We start from the raw sequence: 26,722 nt of genomic DNA on the forward strand, positions 1-26,722 counted from the left end.
GTGTCGAGCATCATCCTATTACTACAGATGCAGGAGTTAAAAAAAAAGAAAAAAGTGAAAATCCTGTCTAAGAGTCACTCATCAGTTACTAAAAGAAAACGATAGAATCTAGGTCCTGAAATATATCTTCATTCAATTGCCTAGTTTATTAAGTTATCTCATTTTAAAATCAAAGTTTGATCATTTTAATGGCAATTTTCTGCCATTGAATATTGGACAAATTTGTACTTAAATATAATTGTTATTTCATGCAATCCTTTATCAACTCATCTTTAAATAAAATTAAAGTAAAGTGTTGCAGTAAATTTTTTACCTTTTCTACAACTAAGGTTTTTTTTTTTATGGTATTAGATGTTAGTACATACATAATAGACCAAAAGTAACCTGAGTTCATTATAACACTGAGAAACATAATGATGTATTAAATTACTTAAAAACCTACTGCTTTGCACATATGTACTTGACTGGGAAGTTCCCTCTTGAGCATCATTCTTGACATCCACTGATTCTAACCACAAGGAAAAAATAAGACTGAAATAATGAAATTTTTGAAAACACTTCAAAAATTATCTAATTAATTTCATTTTTAATGAGAACCTGTTTTAATTTTATAATTATCTTTCATTTTTATGTGTCCTACAATTTCAAGTGTAGTATACATTGTACTTGATTTTATTTACTCTACTTTTCACTATTAAAATGAATCACATAGAAGCAGGTATTTAATTCTGTCTCGCTCAGTGCTATATCCTTATAACACTTATATCCCAGGGCCTGGGACATGGAATGCTCTCATGAATTTGTTAAGTGAATGTGCCAATACATCTGAATGAACTACTCGTGGATCTCTAAACTGCTTAAAATAATTTCCTAGAAATAAAATGTTTTCAAGTGTTCAAAACATTTCACACAATCTAGAATATAACATACTTCAACAAACTACTCAAGTTTTCCTCCATGCTAAATTAAATAATTCAAATACTCAAAATCCTTGAGCTGCCACAAATCTAAAATATGTCACTCAGACTAATTATAATACATAAGAAAATTATATATACCCCAGCTCCAAAAAAAGAATAAAAAAAGAAAATTATATATAAAACTTAAGCATAATGCTAAAACTTAATATAAATCCTTAATATCATCAAATAATAGTATCACTGTTTTTCAAACTGCTTTCATGATCTTAAGTGTGAATGCTTAAATCTCAGAACTCAAAGTTCCTATAAAAACTGGTATATCTTTCAGGTTTTGATTAAGAAATTCTTGGGATCCATCCCATATGCAACCACCAAACCCAGTCACTAGTGCTTATGCCAAGAAGTGATTGCTGACAGGAGTATCATGTGGATGTCTCCTGAGAGGCTCCTGAGCCTTATGGATACAGATGAGGATGCTTGCAGCTAACCATCTGACTGAGCACTGGGAACCCCAATGGAGGTGTCAGAGAAAGGACTAAAGGAGTTGAAGGGGTTTGCAACCCCATAAGAAGAACAACAATATCAGCCAACCAGACCCTCCAGAGCTCCCAGGGACTAAACAGCCGTCCCAAGAGTATACATGGAGGGACCCATGGCTCTAGCCACATATGTAGCAGAGGATGGCATTGTTTGGCATCAATAGCAGAAGAGGCCCTAGGCCATGTGGAGGGTCCATTCCCCAGTGTAGGGGAATGCCAGGGTGGTGAGGTGAGAGTGGGTGGGTGGGAGGGGGAGCACCCTCTAGAAGCAGGGGAAAGGGGGAAGTTGGACGGAGAGGGGAAAGGGGGATAACATTTGAAATGTAAATACATATAATTACACTATAGCAGTCTTCAGACACACCAGAATGAGTGAGGTAACCCAATCACAGAAAAACACACATGGTATGCACTCATTGATAAGTGGCTATTAGCCCAAATGCTTGAATTACCCTAGATGCATAGAACACATGAAACTCAAGACGGATGATCAAAATGTGAATGCTTCACTCTTTCTTTAAAAGGGGAATAAGAATACCCTTGGCAGGGAAGAGACAGGCAAAGATTAAAACAGAGACTGAAGGAACACCCATTCAGAGCCTGCCCCACATGTGGCCCATACATATACAGCCACCCAATTAGACAAGATGGATGAAGCAAAGAAGTGCAGACTGACAGGAGCCGGATGTAGATCGCTCCTGAGAGACACAGCCAGAATACAGCAAATACAGAGGCGAATGCCAGCAGTAAACCACTGAACTGAGAATAGGACCCCCGTTGAAGGAATCAGAGAAAGAACTGGAAGAGCTTGAAGGGGCTCGAGACCCCATATGTACAACAATGCCAAGCAACCAGAGCTTCCAGGGACTAAGCCACTACCTAAAGACTATACATGGATTGACCCTGGACTCTGACCTCATAGGTAGCATTGAATATCCTAGTAAGAGCACCAGTGGAAGGGGAAGCCCTGGGTCCTGCTAAGACTGAACCCCCAGTGAACTAGACTGTTGGGGGGAGGGCGGCAATGGGGGGGGGGATGGGGAGGGGAACACCCATAAAGGAGGGGTGGGGGAGGGATTAGGGGGATGTTTGCCCGGAAACCGGGAAAGGGAATAACACTCGAAATGTAAATAAGAAATACTCAAGTTAATAAAAAAAAAGAAATGTAAATACACAAAATATCCAATAATAAATAAAAAATGAAGAGACAGGAGATGGTAAATAAAAAATATAAGAAACCAGAAGGAGAAACACTAGTGAAGGATAGGCTTAGCAGGGATGAACAGCAGGGAGATGGGGGAAAGCAGAGGGGAGGAAGAGGGGCAAACAAAACCAAGTATGTGTGAAAGTGGAAAAAAATAAAACCCAAACGAATGCAGAAAAAAGAAATTCTTGATGGAATATAAAAATTTTAGAGGAATATATAGTCTTATTTCTGCTTAAATTTTCTGCAGAAAGCACACACTTACATTAATGCAATAGTTCTATATTAAAAACTTCTAAGACAAAAAGTACAACTGTAATGACACAGGTCTTACTCTAGGGAAACCAAGAATCTACTTATAAATACTACACCAAGACAATTCATTCAATAAACAAATTAAGCAAATTAAAGGAAAACATTCAGAATCCAACATGCAATCAGGAAAAAAAATAGTAAGATATGTAAAACTTGAGCAAAGAACAAGAAAGCAAATGTGTGAAGAATGAATTATGAGAAATAAAGCACAACAAAGTATAAACCACTATGACCTATTGAGTCAATAAGAAGCACACTTCTACCTACAGAAAGACAGGATGAAAGAATTATTCATTTATTCATATTACAGTTAAGAAAGGGAAGGGGGAAGAGGGCAAATGTGGGATAGGAGGTGTGTGGAGGGGTAAATGGGAAGGATATCATTTGAGAAGTAAACGAGTGGAATGAATACTTAAAAAGAAAAAGAATTGTATTTATTTCATTTGTATTTTCTATTTTAAACTATTTTTTTATTTTCTGTTGGGATGACCTGAAAAAGTGCTTTTCACATGCTAGTCAAGTTACTCTTAATGCTCAACTTACATCCCTGGTACAGGAGATTTTGATTCTTACCTTGGTTTTGTCAAAGACTATTGTATGACCTATTCAGTTACCTCCATGACTTATAGTCTTCTTATTTATAAAATTAAGGTTGAAAATTCAAAGCATATATCTCTAGTATAAATTTTTTAAAAACCATTGTATTTGGAGGTGAGAGAGAAGGCTCAGCTGTTAAGTGCACTTGCTGCTTTTGTAGACAGCCTAAGTTTAGTTCCTAGGATCCATGTTAGGATACTATTACCCAAATTATAACCGATTATCCATATTAGGATAATAACAACTGACTGAAGCAACAACTCCAGGAGATTTGATGCCTTCTTTGAGTTGCTGATAGAATATGCCTAAAGAGAAATCTAAGAAAGAATTTCTTCTTTCCAATATTTAATTAGAAATCATTCTAGGAGGAAAACACTAGAAACAAAATGTGACACTATTCAATAAGGAAAAGAGTATATAATTAAGCAGGCAGTTGTTTAATATATTTTAAAGGCTTTATTTCAAAAGTTCAATATCCGGTAGTATACTTGTTACAAACAAATAACTAAAAAACAGCATTTAGATAAGCAAACCTTACCTTCATTTGCTGTTTGCCCCATGGTATTCACTTCTGCTGTATTTTCCTACAAAGAAAAGCACAGAACACCTTAATTTAAGCACTATACATTTCTAAAAGGTAATAGTAATAAAAATGAGTTTCAGGGTCAGATCACTTCAATAGCTTCCCGCTGAACAAAAATAAGGTAGCTGTGAGCTAGAAAACAAGTTAAGAGTAGTGATTTCTAATGGAACCTGGGTAAGTATAGAGCTTCTCTTTAGGGGAAATCAAAAATGAAAGGCTAAATCCAAGTAGATAGTAGGTAGGAAGCCATTAGTATTCAAATTGAGGCTTATACCAGAGCCCTCATAATAATACCAAAAAGTTGAAAAACCATGAATGCAATGAAATGAAAAACTCCATGAATCAAGTCTAACAAAAATTACTTCTTAGGAGCCAAATGAGTACTGTAGTATACACCTATAATCCCAATACTAAAGACGTTGTAGCAGGAGGATCTTGAATTTTAAGTGATCATGGATTACATGGTAAGAGTCTGTCTCAAAAATTCAAGAAAATTAATTTTAGGAAAAAATGTTTGTTAGGAAGCTGGCATCACTACTGATCAGATTTTTACCTTCATGCCCTTAACATGCTCCATACTCTAAAACAAAGATAGTAGACCATTATAAAGTTTCAATCCAGATCAAAATTTACATATGAATAAACATTATAAAGAGGTCAGGTGTATAGAAAATCTCAAAAGAACATGTCAACTCTATAGTCCTGTAGTTAAGATATATATATATATATATATATATACATACACACACATATATATATATTTACTAAATATAATTTTATAAGTAAAGGAATATACTCATGAACTCACCCAGAAAGAATTCTATTATTTCTAACCTGAGACTTACTTGCATTTAAATCCTCACCTCCCCTAACTTGCTTCTTCTGATAGATTTTCCTTATCAATACCAATACTTCTTTTGATACTTAGCTTTATATTTGTTGTCGTTTCACTCATATATTCAATCAGTAGCCAAAACTTACTTAGGTTACTACACAGCTAATTTTCCTTCCCCTTGACACTCACTGGTTTACACTTTCATTCAGTCACATCTGGTATACCAAAAGGACTGTCTGACATTGTTTTACCATTGGTATACTTTTCTACCATAATAGTACATATCAGATGGTCTGGGCTGTCTTCCTCCTAAATCACCCTCTTGTTGCAACTGGCTATGCAATTAAGAAAAAAATCCACGGCTTTCTGTGGGGTAACACTAAGATCCTCCATAATTTCAAAATCACCGGATATATATTTACTCACACACACACACACACACACACACACACCTATACCACCTTAACCCCAAATACTCTTGTTTTCAATGACTCTGTGTATTGTTTTGACTGCTTTTTGAGATATTACCAGTGCTTTGATATCATCAATAAATACAACCTCTTTTCTGAAAGCTTTACTTTATTCAATACAAGTATCTAATTCCAAGTTTGGTTATTGATTTACTTAACAACTTTGGATATAATTCCTAGGATGGGCTTGGTACTATGCTGATGGAAGATACACACTCTAGAGTTAGCAGTGTAGAACATGCCTATAATCTAAGCACTAAGGAGGCTCAAACAAGGAATTTGAAGCCAGATTTGCTACCCAGCAAGACCTTATGACTAAAGAAGAGAAGGATGGAGGGGGTGAAGGAGACATACAATCTAATATACAAAGTCTGCGAATCTGGGGCTAGAGAGATGCTCCATAGTTAATAGCTCTTACAGTGGACTGGTGTTCAGTTCCCAGCAAACATGTTAGGGACCTTGTACTGCCTTTAACTACAGCTCCAGGGGGCTTGATGAACATAAGCGCAAAACATCATAATGAATACATAAACAGACAGAAAAGAGCACATGCAAAAAAACATAGTAATGAGAAGACAGACACACAAAAAACATAAATTATGTTTTGAAAAGCTGAAAATTCTACAGAAGGAAATAGCATTATTAAACAAAGCAAAATTATAGGCATTAAGGGGGGGTTTAAATATTCTATTGTCAGAAAGAACAATCAACTTAGAATATAAAAGACTTTTTTGAACTTATTATATAATTTATTTGTGGGGGGGGCTTAGAGCACTCCTACAAACAAGATAAATGTTCCTAAAACCTGCCAGACTTTATGCAAGAATTGAAATAGGCTCCAACCACAGAGTAACACAGTAGAGGCGGGGCAAGGATTCCTTATAAGCATAGGGAAAGAGAAGTTATTATAGGAAGCAAAGTGACTTTGTGGCGACAATTTTTCAAAGGAGAAAGAGGCCAAAACTGTATACACAAAAATATTATACTGAAACTTGAACGTGTGGAACTCAACTGCAGATCTAACAGAATGCTGCCTCTAAAGAAGATACTAAAACAAGAAAAGATCAAGTGATCCAATTCTAAGTTTCATGTTTTGTTATGATGACAGTAAAATAATGTTATATTTGTGTGCATATGCATAACGTGTTGGGGGTGGTTGTGGGTCATTCACATAGCTGATAGTTTCAAAGAGCAGAGAAAGAACAAAATGAAATTTCAGATTAAAGACGACAGAAGCTCCTGCCTCTGCCACTAGCATTATGAAATCTGTTGTTGCTCAGGTTTCCTCTTGATCCTCAGTTCCGTATATATTCTCTCAGATCTCATGGCTTTAAGAGCTACCATTCATATACAACTCATAAAATATTCACATCTTCCTTTGACCTCACCTCTAGAAGTCAGACTAATCAATTAGGGTAGACTATTTGATACCAGTTAGAACTACAAGGTACATGAGTCCAGCAGAAAATAAAGATGCAAGGCTACAAGAGATGGCTCAGAGGTTTCCCCATGTTAAATTATGGATAACAATGTTTACATCATACCACGTAGCCATGAGAATGAGATATAGCCATGTAGGTATAGCACCTAATTCTAGAGTCTTGAACAAGTGAGAACTTAAAGACAGAAACAAAATAATGTGGATTATATTGGTTTCTAATGATCAGACATTTTCATTGCCAAAGGTGAAACCATTCTCTAAGTAATTATCAGAAAACTTCTTTAGCAATTATTGAATGAAGTGGTCTATCAAAACCCAAACTAATGTCACCATGTGCTGAATTCCTGAGGAAAATATTCATGAACATTTTTTTCTTTAAGAAGAGTTAACATTAGAGGAAACTTTTGGATCTACACTGAGAAAAAACTTGTGTGTTTCTAGAACCTTCATCTTATTTCTTTAGGGAAAAAAATTCCATCATCTGACATATTCTCAAAATTATTATATAGCTTAATAATATGCAAGTGTGGAAATCACCTATAATCCTACTGTCAGGTAGGATCTGTTTATCCTTCCAATTAAAAAACATATACAAAAACCCACATACATTTATTTGAAACAAAAATCTCCACTTTCTATACAGTATCAGAGAGGGAAATATCTAATTTAAAAGCACAATATACATACTTAAAATTTTTCATTTGACTTGAAATTAAATTTTCATCTAATTCAAATATATTGTATCAACATGCTTCTGACTAATTAAAAAAATCTCATAACTAAGCTTTTACAGTGTTGATAGCTATCCTAAAAAAAGAAAAGAAAAGGTATGTTACTTGCTGAATTGGACATGATTTACCATGAGTTTACAACTATTGATTTTGTTCACCCAGGTTATTAAAATAATAAAAGTCTCATTGTGAAGCATAAATGAAATCAGAAAAAAATAGAGTGCATTTGTCACAACTATAGTTAAGAATAGACAAACATTATAACATATTCCTGTAATCCCAGCACATGAGAAAATAAGTCCAGACAATGGCAAACAGGGAAACTGGCCATGTCTCAAAAAATAATATTATGAATATCATGAAATAAAAATTCTACTGGTGACTCAGTACTACTTAGAATATGATGATTGTAAGGATTTGGATCAAATTTTATCTTCCAAAACAATATTTTCTAGAGAGATTTCTAGTAATGTTTTAGCAAAATCTATCACAACGAATTAGAAATTACCCTCTTTCTATGTCAAAACAAATCCAACAGCACTTAAAAGAGGAGACAGGAGGCCCCTGAACTCCTTTTCAATGCCAGCCTGAGCTATATGAGACCCTGGAGCAAAAGATATTAAAAAGATAAAAAAGATACAAAAATGCAAGCAAAAAAGAAAAAAGTCAAGGAATCATATTTTAATAATATAAAATGTAACCTAAAAATTACTTGCCATTTTAAAATTATTTATGGAGAAGTTCTAAACATAAGGGGTGGAATTTCATATGAGAAAATATATATAAGACAAGTAAAGGGTGGCCAAAATACCAATTCATAATTGTTAATTCCTAAGGTTTTAAAACACAGCCACAAGCTAATTACCCAAAGTCCTGCTGTCCATTGACATTTGTGAAGAGCTAGAGTAAATGGCAGGGAATGTCAATTTACTACAGGCAGCTTGTGGTGTTATATTTTGACAAAAGAAATAGATCAAGTTACAGCCTCCTTCTATTATCAGTGCAGCCAAGATTTATAGTTTCTAACAGCAGTCCTACAGGAAATAATGGAAATGACAACAGTGCCTACTAAACAACAGACTATAGAAAAGCATGAAATAAACTACCATCTAAAGTGTCTAGAAAAGTAAGCATCCCTAATAATACTTCAAACATGTAGCAGATATCCGTAAACTACACATTTAAAATCTCTATAACCTTTAAAAAAGGTTGATTATAAAATCTGAGTTTTTAATGAAAAAAAATGAAAAACTGATGATAAACTAATTTAAAACTAAGTAATACACAAATGCACTCATCACTACTTGTTGCCATAAAGACTGCTTTATCTGGGCAGATTTATGAAACTCTAACAAATTAGTTAAAAATTGGACATTGCTTCCAAGTGATTTTAAAGTATAATGTAAAATATTCAAAATACACTTTATTTTTTTTTCAAAGAAAAAAAAACATAAGATCTTCACAGCAAGAAGTATACTTCTGTGTTCAAACATAAGAGAACTTAAATACATTTGTATTTGTAATTGAATTCAAATATATATAAATCAAAATAAAAGCTAGCCAAACTGATTTAAGGTAGCAAAAGTGACCAAATATTAAAATCAGGGATTTTGACAATATTCATATGTAAATAACTTCTCAAGGCTACAAGGTACATATCAGAGTTGTTTATATTTGGAGTTCTGTACTAGTTAATCCTTTTGAGAAACAAAAGTTGAGAAAATTGATAATGTACTCTGAAGGCAAGAACCAATACACACAAGCCTTTTCCTACGAAAAATAAGTATCCTCAAGCATATCATAGAATTGCAGAGTATCTGCCTCTTTGTAAGTCTACAATGGCGCATTACTACAAAAGGTGAGCACTCTCTTTCTAGTCTTCGAACAATTCGGTCCTATAAACTTAGAAAGGGGCAGAACCACAACCATAGAGACAAGTCACAAGTAGGGGAGTTGAGAGGTCTTTATCTCCAAATGTTTCCCAACTCTTTAGTTACACAAAAAGCAAACAACATTATTATTTAACTCTTTAAAATAAAGAATTCATCTAGTCTAGAAACAATCATATTCAGCAGCCATGTGTAGTGAAAATTCTTTTAATTTCTCTCAAAGTAAAAGTTATGTTCATTTCTTGTTTAAAACTTCCTAACACATGCCTCAAAACAAAATAGGAGAAAGTGTTGGGGACATTATTTTTAATAGAAATTACAACGTAAACACCATTACTATTACTTCTATGGCTACCAAGGTTTACTTATACCAGGTTGTTAAAAAAAGGGCAAAATAACCAAAACTGTCTTACTCATGAAAACCAAACAATATATTTCATTTTAAATCCTAGATGGTTTCTTAAATTTGTTCAAGTAACCCTGCTTTAAAAAAAAAACAAAACTATTTAATTGTGTCAGATTTTTGCAAATGAGAGAGAGGTAAAGGCATTTCTATGCCTCAAATAACCAAAACCCAAGCTAAGTGTAGCTACTTAAGCTATTTTATGTCTATATTTATAAAATTAAATGAATAAATTATACCACTTTGAGCTTAAGATAAATGAAACTTGCATTCTATTTCCCTGAGGATAAAATGTTAAAAAAGAGTATCAAGGCTTTCCAAAACAAGAAAACTTTTACAATCACTATCTATTCTCTAATTTCTAGGTTTTCTGTTTCTATAATTACCTCAAATCTGAAGATCTCATGTATTAACTCTATTGTATTAATAATGATTTTAAGTTTCTTTGATGACTAATAATTCAAACAGAGCATCCTCTTGCATCCATCCCAGAATTCCTCTTAACCAAAAAGACAGGAGCAATAAAGATCTCAAAATATCCCCTCCCCAAGAATTCAAACTAAAAATTTGTATCTGAAACTAACTTATAATGGAACATTTTCACTCAAAAGACCTAGTATTTACTCAGCCTTTTTCAAGGCACTTTACCATCATCAATTATTTCTTAGTGAGACAGCCCAGGATTACCCAGACCATTTCACTGATGCGGAAACAGACACCAACAGAAGGGAACAGGGGCAGGAAAAGGGGTGATAGGAAGCATCTGGGAGGAACAGGCAGGCAGCTAAAAAGGAACAAACTCAAAAGAAAATGAGAGTCACTTCTAGCCTCTAGTTGACCATCACAATTCTTACTACTTTGGCTTTGGAGAGATTTAAGATATATTTTGGAATAGGAAAAGTACTTTGTAAGTCTACTTATGACCTAAGCTACTTGGTAATAAACATGCAATTACTTAGCATTTAAAAATACCCAATTTCCAATGTGCTTACTGATTTCAACTAACACTAGCAAAATATCTGTCTTCATAGACCTAGGTCAGAAAATAATCTCACAAAACATGTAATTTCATATAATCATAACAAAATACACAAAAATCACAGAAGTCAGAAATAACTTTTATTACATGAGTGGCAAAAGTACTTGATTTTGTCCATTAGTCAAAAAATCATTTGTTCTCTATCAATTATGATGTTCTTAGCAACCTTGAAATACACAAGGATAAGGTACTGGTGGGTTGGTTGACTTAAACACCAGAAACTAAAATGCATAATGGGTTTTCAATAAATATATCTTGAACTGGCGGAAATCCATATAATAAACGAGCACTGATGCTTAATGAAGACCTTAGCTGAGCCATATATCTAAAGGCTGACAAAATATCTAACCAAATCATGACAAATACAAAAAGATGCTTAAGGAGCAAACTCTGTGTATCAGTTTTAAAACATCCTCTTATATATAGTGAAATACTAGTTACCTTATCCATGCCCCTTCCCCAAATAACAATTCTAAAGCAAAGCAGGTTCTCTGGAGTGAACATGCTCGTAAGGAACTTACATAGTTGGAAGACATATGTAGTATTCAAATTTTTCAAAGTTGTTTTAAATGGTTTGACTAAGATCTTTTGTAAATTACAAACTATTTTAAAGATGATAAATTCACTGTCTTCTCAAAGTCTTGGATTTACTTTCAAAAGCTTATTTTAAATTCCTCCCATTAAATGAAAGGCACACAGATTAAAAGAATGCCCATCATTACAAATATTTAATGGGAAAAAAGGGCAAAAAAAGGATAAAGTTGTCATTACATTTGGAATGAAGATCATTTGGAAAGAATCAAGGCTATGCCAATGAATTACTACTACTACTGTAAAAAAAACTGCTTGTGCTCAAGTATATATTACAATGTTCTTCCCTCAAATTGAAAATAATAATGTCCCTGGAAGAATTAAAATTGCAACAACTGATGCTCTCTAAAGAAACAAGCATCTCCAGTACTTTTGAAAATCATGTATCATACATTATTTCCCCTGCCTCGGTTTCCCCTTAGTAACCAATCTCTTTTGAAAAGGCATCCTAAAGTTACACTAATGGCAAGTCATAAATCTTAATATTCTCATTCTTCAAAAACAGAATCAGATTTAAAACTGTAATCATACTTTGTGATGAATGATAAGTGTTTAACAACTTTCTTTAAAATATCAGGACCCTCAGATGGAAGCCTGTAAGTTAATGTGAGCTGCCCACATACATACAAGGCAGGACAGGAGGGGTAGGGAGACATAGATGATTACTAGTCAGCCTTTGAACCCCCCACACACACAAAAATAGTCCATCTAATTCTAATATCTTTTTCTGACTCTTGGAAGTACAAGTATTATTCAAATAAAAAATAAATCAATAAGGGAGAATAACCTTCAGAGAGCTGTTTCTAAGCGAAGGGAGCAATGGACACAAAACTCAAGTTTTGTTTGGCTGCTGACCATCATATCTCCTTAAATACATTTCCTTGCCTATAGGCTCTGGGGGTTGGGGGAAGTTGATCTTAGACGTCTTGTCCAGCTTTATCCAGAAGTCATCCATTGTGGAGGGCTAACCCTGTGAGGATCCCCAAGGCACACACCTGGCATCAGACCCACCAGGAGCTCCAGGCCACAGGCACATCTTTCTAGGTTGATGTTCCCTCCCAAAATCCAAGTTACCTCCCAAGTCCTTGTTCTCAGCACAAACCTTTCAAAGTCATCCCTGAACCCTAGCCCTACCAACCACCCACAAAGCCCCCAGGCTGCAGCCTGGCCCCACCTACCCTGGGGAGAATTGCAGAGGGCGCTGTCGGTGCTCCTGGAGAGGAGGGCCCCCCGCTGAGGGAGCTGGGCCAGGGGCCCGAATGCCTCTAGCAAGATGGGCCAGTGATGGGGGGGTCCAGATAAATGTGAAGGTCAGCAGTGATCGCTAGCAGCAGGGATGGCCCACAGAGTACACTAATTAGACACAGCAGCCGTGGCATCTGGGGTAAAGCGTCCAGGGGTGTGAGACAGGGGTGTTGGGACAAACTGAGGCGGGACGCTGGCGCGGCAGTAAGGGGGCGTTCCCAGATCAGGACTTGCCCCTAAGGCTCCCCGCCGTCCGCCTTGCAGGCTGCCATCAGGACTCCAACATCTGGGCTCCGTCTCCAGTTCCAAGGGGGACCAGGGCCACCACGCACCACTAGTCTCCTCCACCCGAGCAAAAACACTTCTGTCATGCTAGCTCCGGGAGCAGGGACCAGACTTCACGTTGCAGCCGCCATTTTTGAGAAGCCGCGCGCAGAGCCGCGCATGCCCCACAACCGACATAGCCACCCCGCCCTCCTACAGCAGGCTGTGTGCCCCGTGGTCTCTGCAAACACGCCCAAAGACTGCTGCCGAGGGTGGAGCTTGAGCCCTTGACCCAGCAACCTGCCTGAAGGAGTTTGAGCAGTGGCCATCGCTGAGAAGTGGTGATGCTGAAAAGCCTTTGGCTGTTTTCCCTTATCAGTCAGAATCAAAAATCCCAGCAGTAGCCCAAGCACCCAAAAACCCTGGGGTCTGGCATCAAGTTCCATCCTGGGTACTCACTGCCATTAGAATTTTAAACCCTTAGCTAACTCCTACTTTGGCCATTGACTCGCAGTCCCCCAAAAATAAATTCTTCCACAAGAAACCAAGTTCCAGGAGCAAGGAAAATTGAGTTCCTACTATGGAACTTGAGCTGCTCCTTCCTTCTGAGATTTCAGCTCCCTCAGCTTTATGCCTCTTCACTATGGGTTTTAGGCACCAATGCCCTCCCAGTCCCACTTTCTGGATTTTTTGGTTCTTAATTTATGCTTAACCTTAAAGACAGTAGACTTAGCCTAGTGACAGCATTTTCTCACACCTGAGAGTTCCCAGAAGGGTCATACAAAATGCAATTTGGATATCCCCCAGCATATGCTTCCTCATCTGAGAGAAATCTATAGCATAGTGGAGATCACTCTGAAGAGAAGAAGAAAAAAATGCCTTAAAATAACCCATCAAATTGCACAAAATACATCAAACAAAAAGCCACAGAAAACACTCACCACTAGTTCAGACTTTACTATAAGTCAATTTCAAAATTTTGCTTGAAAAATATAAAATATGCCATGATAGCCAAAAGTTAAAGTAGGACTTGTCTTCTTTCCACACCTCTATCTAAAACTGAGTGTAGGTTTTGCATCTGTTACATTAATGTATATGGATTTTTCAAAATTATAATTCTGAAGTTAGAGCCTAAAACTACAAGCATATATCCACAGCAACAAAGAATATAGTCCATTTTCTACAATATAAAATAATTTTCATAAGCAACTCCTACAGTAAGAAATAAATGCCATCCCTTCAAAGAATTTTAGTACTGTATGTATTAGGCACCGCTAGAAGATAGGTTTAGGAGCAAACTGGAAAGCGTTTTTGGTCTCCCTAAGAATCCAGTAGTTCCTAAGATAGTAAAATAGAATGTAGTCTGGTATATCCACTCTTTTGAAACTGAACAGGCTTGACACCTAGAGATCTCCAAAAGGACGTGGCATTACAGTCTTTCTCTCCTCCTAGTAACTAGGAAACCCTCTCCCTGGAGATAATATCAAATTCTCTTGGTGTAAGTTAGCTGTTAACTTGGACCTAACTCCCAAGAATCTCTAGATGTGCAAAATCAGATAAATGATTTCTATAATGTACCTAGTTTAAGAAAGATCTAAACATGATGAACTTACTACTGGTGATTTGCTTCACAATTTGAAAATCACTTGGTAATTATAGATAAACACATTAAAAACTTTTTTGTTCTCTTGAGCAAGCTGCTTATTAGACCTTCTCATAGTACCCCTTTGCTCTAATTTTAATTTTTTTTTTTTTGGTTCTTTTCTTCGGAGCTGGGGACCAAACCCAGGGCCTTGCGCTTCCTAGGCAAGCGCTCTACCACTGAGCTAAATCTCCAACCCCCTAATTTTAATTTTTAACAGAAATAGTATTTTTACATCACAATCAACAAATAACAGGATTTTACATTTTCATATTTTCACCCTTGAAAACCACATTCTGTCTTTTTCCCGCCTGTGGTGGGAACTTTCAACCCATATGATCGAGAAAAGATGGAAATTTGTGCCTTTGAGGCATGCTCAATGTGAAGCCTTTTTTTATTATGAAGTATGAGCTAGTAAACCGAATAAAAATTATACCAAGCCTAAGTCTGCAAACTTCCAATGTACAACATATTAAATGTTTAATGTCAGGAACAGTCAGGTTCTTCTCATCTACTATTTGCTAGCATCATTTCCAAAATAAAGGGCAAGTACTATAGTTTCATAAAATATTTTGGTACTGTAGGATGAGCCAGTTTTCTGGCAGTCTCTAGGGAAATCATTGCATTATTGTTGGTGTGAACAGCCAAAGTGGTTTAAATCCTTTGTAAGCAAAGTGTCCAAATGTCTCAAGTATACTTTACTATTTCTGAACTGAGCAGTCAAAATTATTTTAGAATTGATTTTTTCAATAATAAATATTAAAGTCAATGGATTACCCTTTGTTGTTTTAAACATGGGTGGTTTTGGAAAATTTGTAAGTGAGAAATTTTAGAGTACAAACCTCAAAATTTGAAATAAAACTAGAAAGCAGGGCTGAGTAAATGTCTGAGCCACTGGGAGATGTCTGTACAGAGAGCCTGATGACCTAGAGCTCAATCTCTCAAGGCAGCAGGAAAGAATGGATTCCTAAGAGTTGTTCCGAATTTCAGAATAGCAAAGTAGCATACTCATCCTTATAAGCAGACATAAAATTTTCTTTCCTTTAACTTATACTGTAAAGACAATATACTGCTGAGACTTCCAGGCAGAACACCAGGTCTTTACAGCCTGGGGATGCTATTTTGAAATTGAAGCACTGAAAAACTACCACGATTAGGAACCTGAAATGATTCTACAGTACTTTCCCCCCAACACTGTATCCTGAAACAAACTGCAAATGTGGCTTCTATTATAACAGCACTAGCAACATGTGGATATTTAACATTAAATTTAATTGGGTTGAAAGTAAGTTCAGTAGTAGAGTATTTGCCTACTACGCGGGAGACTCTAGGTTGAAACCCTTGTGACACACACAGACACACACAGACACACACAGACACACACACACACACACACACACACACACACACACAAATAATTAAAATTTCAGCAAGGAGATCCAGAAACACTTCTACTGGCCTATAACCTCAACTATTTGTGATATAGGAAGATCACAGGGTCAAGAAGTTCTAGGACACAGAATACTACAAGGACAGTTTGGATAACCAAGTAAAACCATGATGTACAAGTTTAAAGTGGAGATGTGATGTGCTGAATTACACGCTGCTCAGTACTTGTGGACAAGAAGTGAGGGAAGCTGTCAAAATGAACAAAATCTAAACAATACACATATGAAATTGTCAAAGAATAAGAATAAAATCAACACCTACTTACATGAATTTGCAACTTAGCACAATGGAATACCCCGAAACAACTAAGAGATGACAATACTACAATTGAATCTATTACATGTCCTTCCTTAGAAAATTCTGTACTCCCTTTAGAACAAGTTTTAAACTTATGCTTTACACAGATGGTGGAAAGTCATTCCTGAATGAAGCACAGAAAAAAGGTTGGTTACCTGTCCTTTAAATGGTGAGCCTATGTACAAAGCAGCAGGAAGCAAAATAACAAACTTCTCTAACCATCAAAACCTCACAAAAGAAAATTTATACTACAAATAAAGCAATCTATTTTTTAATCACATGGTAGTTAGATATAAAGGCTCCCAACTTCTATAGGCACTCCTCATCCTACATTCTGCTAGCTGAAATATTCTTTAATCTCTAACAGATTTTCCACAGCTCCACAAAACATACGAGCACACATGGTCTTCCCTAATTCTAATGAGGTCCTAGTGTTTTCTTGGAGCTATGATAGAATCTTTCAGTATAATAAGGATCTCTACTTTTATTGACATGGATAACTATCCCATTCCAACTGTGTATTCACATACAGAACTGACCATAAGGCATGAGTAACAGATAGTCACAAGCTTAAAGAGTAGGGCATTTGAAAACCAATGTGACAAAAGCAAACCACCTATCAAGAAAAAAATATGTCAGTGCAAAATAGAGATGGGGACAGGTAACCAGGATAGCAAATTGGATTGGGATTAAGAAAAAAACGTGGGGTTGGGGATTTAGCTCAGTGGTAGAGCACTTGCCTAGGGAGCACAAGGCCCTGGGTTCGATCCCCAGCTCGGAAAAAAAAATAGGTTGGGGATTTAGCTCAGTGGTAGAGCGCTTGCCTAGGAAGCACAAGGCCCTGGGTTCGGTCCCCAGCTCCGAAAAAAAGAACCAAAAAAAAAAAAGTCAAAATATAGAAAGGAAGCAGGTATCACTCACATAATTATTTACAACATAACTTGCATGGCAATAGATACTTAGGAAGGAAGAGCAGAAGGAAACTAATGAGCCAACTCTCCATCAAATCCAGAACACCCAGATAGTACAAACCAATGACAAGTAGAAAGAAGAACACAAAAGTAGTGTGACTGTCAGACACCCGAAAAACATGGAGGAAAAATGGGCTGAGTAGACAACAGTTTGCTGCAAAATAAGCACAAATGAACCTAATCTGAAGAGTGCTCCACAAAAGGGACCACATGATGAATCATATAAGCTGTACAATTCCTAGCTTCTAATAACCAGCATGACTGAATAACACATCCATCCAGCCTATCATAGAGAAACTGGAAAAGTCATAAAATTCCTATGACATTCCAAGGTTACAGTTTGTCCATAAAGCATGTTACCTTAGGGTATATTATTATAAGTTTTAATGGATGTTTCAACCAACAGCAAGTCTGATAATTTGGGTGGAATAATTCTCAGATTTGATGGACTCTCTCCCTTATTCTAATTTATCTTGCGATATCCAAAAAATTCTTACTATGTATCAGTGGGGACCAACCTCACACATACTGGCAAATATCACCATGATGTGGAAGACTAACAAAAGTGACTTTTCACCAAAAGGCAAGCACAGACAAGTTTCCTAAAGGAAAGGGACCAAAGCAGAATACTTCTGAGGTGTCAGGGGGTCTTCATTCCCATGCTCAGGAACTATTTAAACATATATAGCAAATACCATATTTGTGATAACATACCTAAGATCATTTAACTATAATATATATGGAACACTAAAACATAAATAAGGAAAGTCAAAACAATTGTACAAGACATGATAGGTAGTAGTCCTCACAGGCTTTCCAGACAAGAGGATGGATAACAGCATGAGAAACACACTTGTAAGGAGAATATGTATATTTCAAGGCAATGAGGCCCATCCCTGCAATCCTAGCACTACAACAGCAAGGAAACAAGTGGAATCCCTACACTAGAAGGGAGGGGGAGCAGTTGGATCAAGAGCTCAGGACAGCTCAGCACAGATACTAATCTCAAAGTTGTTCCTCCTGAGGAAAACAAAACATGTCTGAGTGGGCATGGTGGTATAATCTGAAATCACAGCATTCCAGAGAGTATGCCAAGGGTATATAGGCATTCACTCTACCCAAGACACAATAAGACAATACCACAACCTGTTTTACCTGCAAAATATTGAAGTCCACAGAAATTTACAAGGACCTGATTCAAAATAACAATGTGAAAACAGGGTATGTACTTTGACAAGCATGCAAAGGTATCTATGTTCCTCAGTGGGGAAAAATCTTCAAACATATAGAAAAATCAAAAGGACAACACCATAAGAGGCTTGGTACCAAACATGACAAACACTCAATTCTAAAACCAACATAGCATATTGAAAGCACCAACTCCAGAAACTACTTATTGGAAATATCTATACCTGACTGAAAGACAAAGGCTTGCAGCCCCAGAGACACAACTATATAGAGGAAATATGAAACAAACACATTACACCTCTATCTACCTATCCATGTCTCTCTCACTGGGTTTCTCTTTGTGTCTCCGTTCCTGTCTTTCTTTCCCCTTCCCCCTTCTCTCCCTCCCTCCCTCGCTCCCTCTCCACCTTTTCACACATATAAACAATGGAAATCTCTGTGTTTCTCTTACACACACAACAGAAACAGGCATGCATGCAGTAGAATATGCAGACACACAGGCCAAAGACAGACACACATAACCGTAGACCCTCTGTCCAAAAGTAAACATCACATGACAAATTATTGAAGGTGTGCTCTAATACCATACTGAAATGCTACCTGACATCTATAATTCAAAAGTCGGAAAAACTATGACAATTAAGTGCTGAACATAAGAATATAAACCTAAAGAAGCCTTTACAAATAACTGTCACTGGAAACAGACTATCAACACCTGATCAAGCCAGGTTATCAATTACAATGGGGACATACTTCCAACAATAAAACTGGTACTCCAAAAATAAACCTTTAAAAACATGGAGAATTAACAATAGAAACAAATGTAAAGAAATGCATTGGTTAGAAAGGAAACATAGGAAAAAAGAAAGAGATGGGAAAGACTATTACAAAGCCTAGAAAAGACACCTGAGAAAACCTAACATTGCAGGAAAGTAGGAAATGAGGTTTGAAACACAGAACAGAATAGGGGTAGTAAGGGAGGAGCAGGAGAGAGAGAGTTGGGGTGGGGGGTGATAAGAGAGGAAGTGGGCAGGGCAAAAATCAAATAAATTTTACCAAGATTCTCAGGGAAAAATTACACAAGGGGAGAAAAGGCCTGGGCAGGAGGGACAGAGGAAAGAACTTTAAAGGTGTGAAAAGGCTGTTGGAGAGGAAGCAGGAAAGGAACTTGGAAGGGAAATCAGAAATAACTCACTCCCAAACTTTCTCAACAGACAACAACAAAATTTAAAAAGTACTCTGAACGTAAAGAAATGGTTTTAAACACCGCAAATATAAAATAAATGTAAACTTAAGAAAACGCCCAACCACACCATCCATCCATCCATCATCCATCCATCCATCCATCCATCCATCCATCTATCCATTCATTCCCTAGGGTTAAGATAGACGTCAAGGAACTAGAAAGTTCCAGAAGCCCTCAAAAGGCAACACTGAAGTGAGAGGACTAATCGCCTGAGGAGACAAGGAGTGGCTGGGCCGAATTCCAAAAAACATTCTACTCACTGTCATGGTGAGCAGAGGGGTCCACTGGGCCGAAACCAGCACTTGGAATCCAAGGAGAGGGTCCTCGACTTGGAGAAAGTCCACAGTCAGGTGAGAAAGCCCTGTTAAAGCCTCCGCCTCAGCGCCACAGCCTCTGACCCAACGGCCCAAGCTACCAATCAGACAACAGGGATTTCTGGGAACCGGAAGTGAGCAACTTCCTCTACCGCCCCCTACAGGAGGGGCTTAAAAGGCACGTGTTGCACGAGGAATGGATGCCAGCTGCAGATTTGTAGAAGCCGCTCCAGGTTGCCAAATATAGTGAAATCCATGATGTTGGACATTTAAGCACCAACATGGACCAGACTTTTCGGTCACGGAGGTATTAAAAGGAACTTACACGAGTGATAACCAAAAAAATAGTTGAAAACCACAGAACAACCTTTTAACACAGACTGAAAAGGAAGAAATTTCGGTATCCCCTTCTCTTCTAAGAGTTCTATTACGATCACTCTACTTGCAAAGTGGGCAACAGGGAAAAATTAAACAATGCCAAAGAGCTGGGAAAGGAAGATGCTAGAACAGAAAAACAAATAATTGGGGAGAGGCAAAAAGGGGGCCTTAATTTACAAAATGGTTATGGAGAGGAAGTGGGTACAAATTTGATAAAGATATGGTAAGGCATGAGATCAGCCAAGAAAAAGAATGATATAGGCTTGGAGCAAAATGTGTTAGTGTTGGAATGTGAAAAAGTCTGAACAAGGGTTGAAGGTGATAGGAAAAGGGTATGGTGAAGACACACAAAATGAAGAAAAACAACTGGAAGAGGAATAAATTCCAGAAGACAGGAAAAGGGTGAACAATAGGGAAATGATGTCAAACGAGGAAATGGAAATACTAAGAATTTGCCCATCTTGCCCATCTGGAGTGAGCAAGATTCAGTCCCAATGTATCTGAAGCAAAAATAGGAACATCTCTGTGTACCAGACAACCTTGGTAACATACAGACACTGTCTCAAGGAAACTAAAAAATAATAATGAGGATGATAGCAGTGACAATATCTACCACAATCACCACCAACAGCAGCAGTAGCTGGACTATGACCACCACCACCACCACCACCACCACCACCACCACCACCACCACCACTAAAACAACAAATTAAAAAAAAATACTGGAAGACTAATGAAGTCTGGAAAGAGAAAACAGGTTTAGAAAGTGAGAAAATGGTCTTGTACATAGTGGGAAGATTAAAAATACAGTGACAATGGGGAAAAGGATAAAGGCAGAAGGAACAAAGGACAGGCACTCAAAGTGAGGAGGAAAAACGGAGTTAGCAACGGGCAGAGGAGGAGGCAGCAGCCCCCATAAGATAATCCTTTAAGTCTCCATCTGTTCCCAGAGCTGGGGCTATTCTACAGCCCTTGGACACAAAACCTGCCTAAAGAGAGCTGGTCTGCACACTCCCTCCTAAGGCCACAAGTAGGACCCCACTTTCTCTCCTTGACTGTCCAAAGACAGACCTACCAGATGTACGCAGGGCTCGGAAGCCACAAGGTAGACTGGGATGTGACCCTACCAGTCTCCATTTGCGCCCAGAGGTGGGGCTGTCTCACAGCTCTCAGACCCAAAACCTGCCTGACATGAGGTGGTCTGCCAGGAATGCCCTCACTCCAAAGATCAAAGGCCCACAGGAGGGACAAGCTCCAGTCAGAGACAGAAAGATCAACAAACATCAGAGATAACCAGATAACAAGAAACAAGCCCAAGAACCTAAGCAACAGAAACCAAGACAACTTGGTATTATCAGAAGACAGTTCTCTCAACACAGCAAATACTAGATATCCCAAAACAACTAAAAAGAAGGATTTGGATTTAAAATCACATCTCATGACAATGATAAAGGACTTTAAGGAGGACATAAATAAGTGGTGCATGCTGACAGGAACCTGATATAGCTGTCTCCTGAGAGGCTCTGCCAGAGCATGACAAATACAGAGGCGGTTGTTCACAACCAACCATTGAGCTGAGAACAGGTTCCCCATTGGAGGAGTTAGAGAAAGGATTGAAAAAGCTAAAGGGGTCTGTAACCCCATAAGAACAACCATACCAACCAACCAGAGTCCCTGGGACTAAACCACCATCAAAAGAGTACATATGGACAGACCCATGGCTCCAGTTTCATATGTAACAGAGGATGGACTTGTTGGGCACCAATAAGAGGAGAGGCCCTTGATCTTGCCAATGCTCGACCCTCCAGTGTAGGGGAATGGCAAGGCAGGGAGTTGGGAAGGTTGGGTGGATGGGTGGGAGAACACCCTCACAGAAGAAGGCAGAGATGGGATGGCATAGGGGGTTTATGGACAGAGAAATCAGGAGAGGGTATAACATTTGAAATGTAAATAAATACAATATCTAATACAAAAGTTAAAAATTGAGAAAAAAATAAGAGTCAGGAGGGACTGAAGAAAATGTTATCCAGAGACTGCCCCACCAGGCCACCAGGGGATCCATCCTAAATTCAGCCACTAAACCCAGTCACTACTGCTGCTGCCAAGAAGTGCTTGCTGATAGGAGCCTGATATGGAGATATCTCCTGAGAGGCTCTGGCAGAGCCTTACTGATACAGATGAGGCTGGCTGCAGCAAACCACTGGAGTGAACAAGCAGACCCCAATGGAAGAGAAAAGAGTGAATGAGCTGATGGGTCTGCAACTCCATAGGAAGAACAACATCATCAATCAACCAGACCCCACCAGAGCTCCCAGGGTCTAAACAACCACCCAATGAGTATACATGGGGGGACGTATGACTCCAGCAGCATATGTAGCAGAGGATGGTATTGTCTAGCATCAATAGGAGGAAAAGCCCTTGGTCCTATATAGACTTATTTCCCCAATATAGGGTGATACCAGGGCATTGAAGTTGGAGTGGGTAAGTGGGAATAGGAGCATCCTCCTCATAGAAGTAGGAGGGGGATAACATTTGAAATGCAAATACATAAAATATCCAAGAAAGATAAAATTGAAAAAAAAAGAAAATTTTCCACAGGGCTAAAACAAAATGGCTCTGAATGCAACCTGAAGCTTATAAAAATGAATAAAGGGTTCTTAATCCATTCCATATGAATTGAGAGGAAACTTTAAAACAGGTTTTCAAAGTATCCAGTATTCTCATGTATTGATTCCCAGAAATGTAGAAGGCTGATGAAAAAGGAATGCTTAAGCCCAGGACTAAAAGGCCTACCTGAAAAACTTACTGAGACCTGCTATCACAGACACATGAAGGAATCTATTCTTTAAGGTCCATGAGTTACTATGAAGGCTCCCGCACTCTACAGGCACTCCTCATCCTAAATTCACTTAGCTCAAATATTCCCTTGATCTCCAAACAGGTTTCCCAGAGTTACCCCAAAACATGGTCATCCCTATATCTAAAAACACTAGCATTTTCTGGAAATATGGTGAGATCTTTCAGTATAGTAAGGATCTCTGCTTTTGTTCACAAAAGTAACATTTCCATTCCACCTGCGCATTAAGCTAGGAAACGAACTGATCACAAAACATGAGTCACAACCTTTGACAGCAGGACATGCAAAAAGCCTACCTAACACCAATCACCTATGAGGAACTGGTAGGCTGGTATACAAAGGACGTGGGGACAAGTATCCAGCACAGCAACTTCAGTTGTGAATGAGGAAAAAAGTAAGGATGTCTCAGATTAAGAAGTCAAAGTAGGTAGCAGGTATCGTTCCTTTAATTCTTCACAACTTAACTTGCATTGCAATAGATGCTGAGGAAAGAAGAGCAGCAGGAAAATGATGAGCCAACTGTCAAATTCAGAACATGCAGACAGTACAAGCTAATGAAGAGCATAGAGAAGCACTCAAAAGTACTGTGACAGTCAGAGTCATGAAGAACATGGAGGAGACACTGGCAGGTAAACAAGTGGTTGCTCCAAAATCAGCACAACTGAGACCCATGTGAAGAGATCTCCACATACAGGATGTGCGTGGACCACATGATGAAGCCACTAAGCTGTAGACTTCCTAGATCCTAATAACTAGAACAACTGACTCACACATCTACCCAGCTTATCACAGAGAAACTGGAAAAGCCAGGAAAATCCTAGGACACTTGCAAGGCTACAGTTTGTCCACAAACCAGGATACCCTGACTAATACAACTTCTACTGGAAGTTTCTACCTGCAGCAGGTCTGGTACCTGGGTGGAATAATACTCTGCTTCAGTGGAATATCTTCCTTAGTCTAATTTCTCTCGCAGTATCCTAAAACATTCTTACTATACATCAGTGGAAGTAATTCCTCCATCATCGACAATCAAACCTCACACAAACGGGCAAATGCCAGCATGGTGTGAAGACTAAAACAAGTAACACAAACTTTTTTTTCAAAATGCAAGCACACAGCAGGTCCCTATAAGAAAGGGACTAAAACAGAATACTGCTGAGGTATTATGGAGTCCTTGATACCCATGCTCAGGAAATATATACACCCATATAGCCAGTACTATTTTGGTGGTTTGCATCTCAGACCCATAGAACTATAACATATATGGAATAACAAAACATAAATAAGGAAAGTCCAAACATGATCGATACTAATTCTCACAAGCTTTCCACACAAGAGGGTGGACAACAACATGAGAAATGAAATTGTATGGAGAGCATATATATTTCAGGGCAAGAGATCTACCCCTACAATCCTAAAACTAAGGTGGAAGGTACACCCTTGATCCCTGCACTACGAAGAGGGTAAAGCAGTTGGATCGGAGCTCAGGACAGTTCTGCACAGATGCTAGTCTCAAAGTTTTGATCCCTGAAAGAACTTTCCAGACTGGGCAGTGGTACACTCTGAAATCACAGCATTCCAGAGGCTATGTTGAGGGTATATAGACTTTCGATATGGCCAAGAACACAATAGGACAATGTCATAACCTGTTTTAGCTACAGGGCTATTTGAAGCATGGCCAAGGACACTGATCCAGGTAACAATGGAAAAACAGGGCATTTATTCTGAAAAAAATTACAGGTGTAACTATGCTCCACAGAAGAAACAACAAACATGTATCAAGGGGACAACACCATAAAGGTCCTTGGTACCAAACATGGAAAAAATCTATCAATCCAAAAACTAACAGGGTGTATTGAAAGAACCAACTCCAGAAATCTCTCATTGGAAATCTCTATCCCTGTCTAATGGGCAAGGACTCGCTGCCCCAGGAACATACATACATATATTAAGGAAACAAATTCTATACCTCTGTTCCTCTCTCTCTCTCTCTCTCTCTCTCTCTCTCTCTCTCTCTCTCTCTGCCTCTCAAGTTTCTGTCACTCTCCCAGTCCCTATGTAAATCGCTGTATATCTGGTTTTCACACAAGAAACAACATGCATGCATGCACTCAAACATACAGGCTCCCAGGTCACAGGAAGCCTGTACACACACACACACACACACACACACACACACACACACACACACACACACACATATTTTCTCCCTCTCCTGATCCCTCTACTTCTCCCTTTCCCTCCCTAAAATAATTCTGGACATTATTGAAAATAGGCTCTAATACCACAATCAGTTGCTATAGAACACCAATAATGGGAAATTCATTAAATCTAGCACAATCAGATGCTGACCAAAGAGCACAGACCAAAAACTGACAAACTACTAATACATGGTCCACCAAGGATTATCAATTACAATTGAGATATATTCATGCTTTACTGCTTATACCCCAAAAATTAATCCCTAAAAACACAGATTTAAAAATGGAGACAAATTAGGAAAAATGCAGACATTAAAAAGGAAAGAAGTGGGTTGGGGATTTAGCTCAGTGGTAGCAAGCGCAAGGCCCTGGGTTCGGTCCCCAGGTCCGAAAGAAAGAAAAAGGAAAGAAGTTAGGAAAGGGAGAAAGTCACTGGGGGGAGTATTACAAAGCCTGGAAAGGACGACAGGAGAAAACCTGAAGTTACAGGAAAAGGGGGGAAATGAGGTTGGAAAGAAAGAACAGAATAGTGATAGTGAGGGGGAAGTAATACAAAGAGAATTGGATTGGGGGGCAGGAGTTGAGAGGGGATGGCAATGCAGGGAGGAAACAAACTTCACCAGGAGCCTTTGGAAAACTGGCACAAGGGGAAAGAAAGTCCTGGATAGGAGTGGCAGAGCTTGAAGGGAGGCAGGGTGGAGGGAAGAGCTTAAAAGGTGTGAAAAGGCTGCTGGAGAGGAAGCAGGTAAGGAACTTGGAAAGGGGAATCAGGAGATAAGTAATTCGCTCCCAAAATTTCTCAAGAGGCAACCACAAAATTCAAAAATTACTCCAAATGGGAAGAACTGGTTTTAAACACCGCAAATATAAAATAGATGTAAACTTAAGAAAGCACCCAACCACCTCATCCCTTGGGGTTAAGGGAGAAGTCAAGGAACTAGAAAGTTCCAGAAGCCCTTAAAGGGCAACGTTGAAGTGAGAGGACGAAAAGTCTGAGGAAATAAAAAGTTGCTGGGACGAATCCCAAAAAAATATTCTACTCACTCCCATGGTGAGCAGAGGAATCCACTGGGCCAAAACCAGAACTTGGAATCCAAGGAGAGGGTCCTCGAC

The 26,722-nt window shown here is 38.3% G+C and overlaps 1 protein-coding gene across 3 annotated transcripts in view; it reads right to left on the reverse strand.

Moving 5' to 3' along the window:
- The window catches only part of Scml2 (Scm polycomb group protein like 2), a 154,573-nt gene that overhangs the window by 94,474 nt on the left and 33,377 nt on the right, over positions 1-26,722 (reverse strand). For 2 of the 3 annotated variants that reach the window (XM_039100194.2, XM_039100195.2), the window contains exon 3: positions 4,114-4,159. In XM_039100194.2, coding sequence (XP_038956122.1) covers positions 4,114-4,159 — 46 coding nt within the window. Of the gene's footprint in view, positions 1-4,113; positions 4,160-12,735; positions 13,395-26,722 lie in introns of those variants that run through there. The other variant, XM_063280419.1, reaches the window with a different exon arrangement.

This window comes from Rattus norvegicus, chromosome X (assembly GCF_036323735.1).
Source record: "Rattus norvegicus strain BN/NHsdMcwi chromosome X, GRCr8, whole genome shotgun sequence".
In the NCBI taxonomy this organism is placed as follows: Eukaryota; Metazoa; Chordata; class Mammalia; order Rodentia; family Muridae; genus Rattus; species Rattus norvegicus.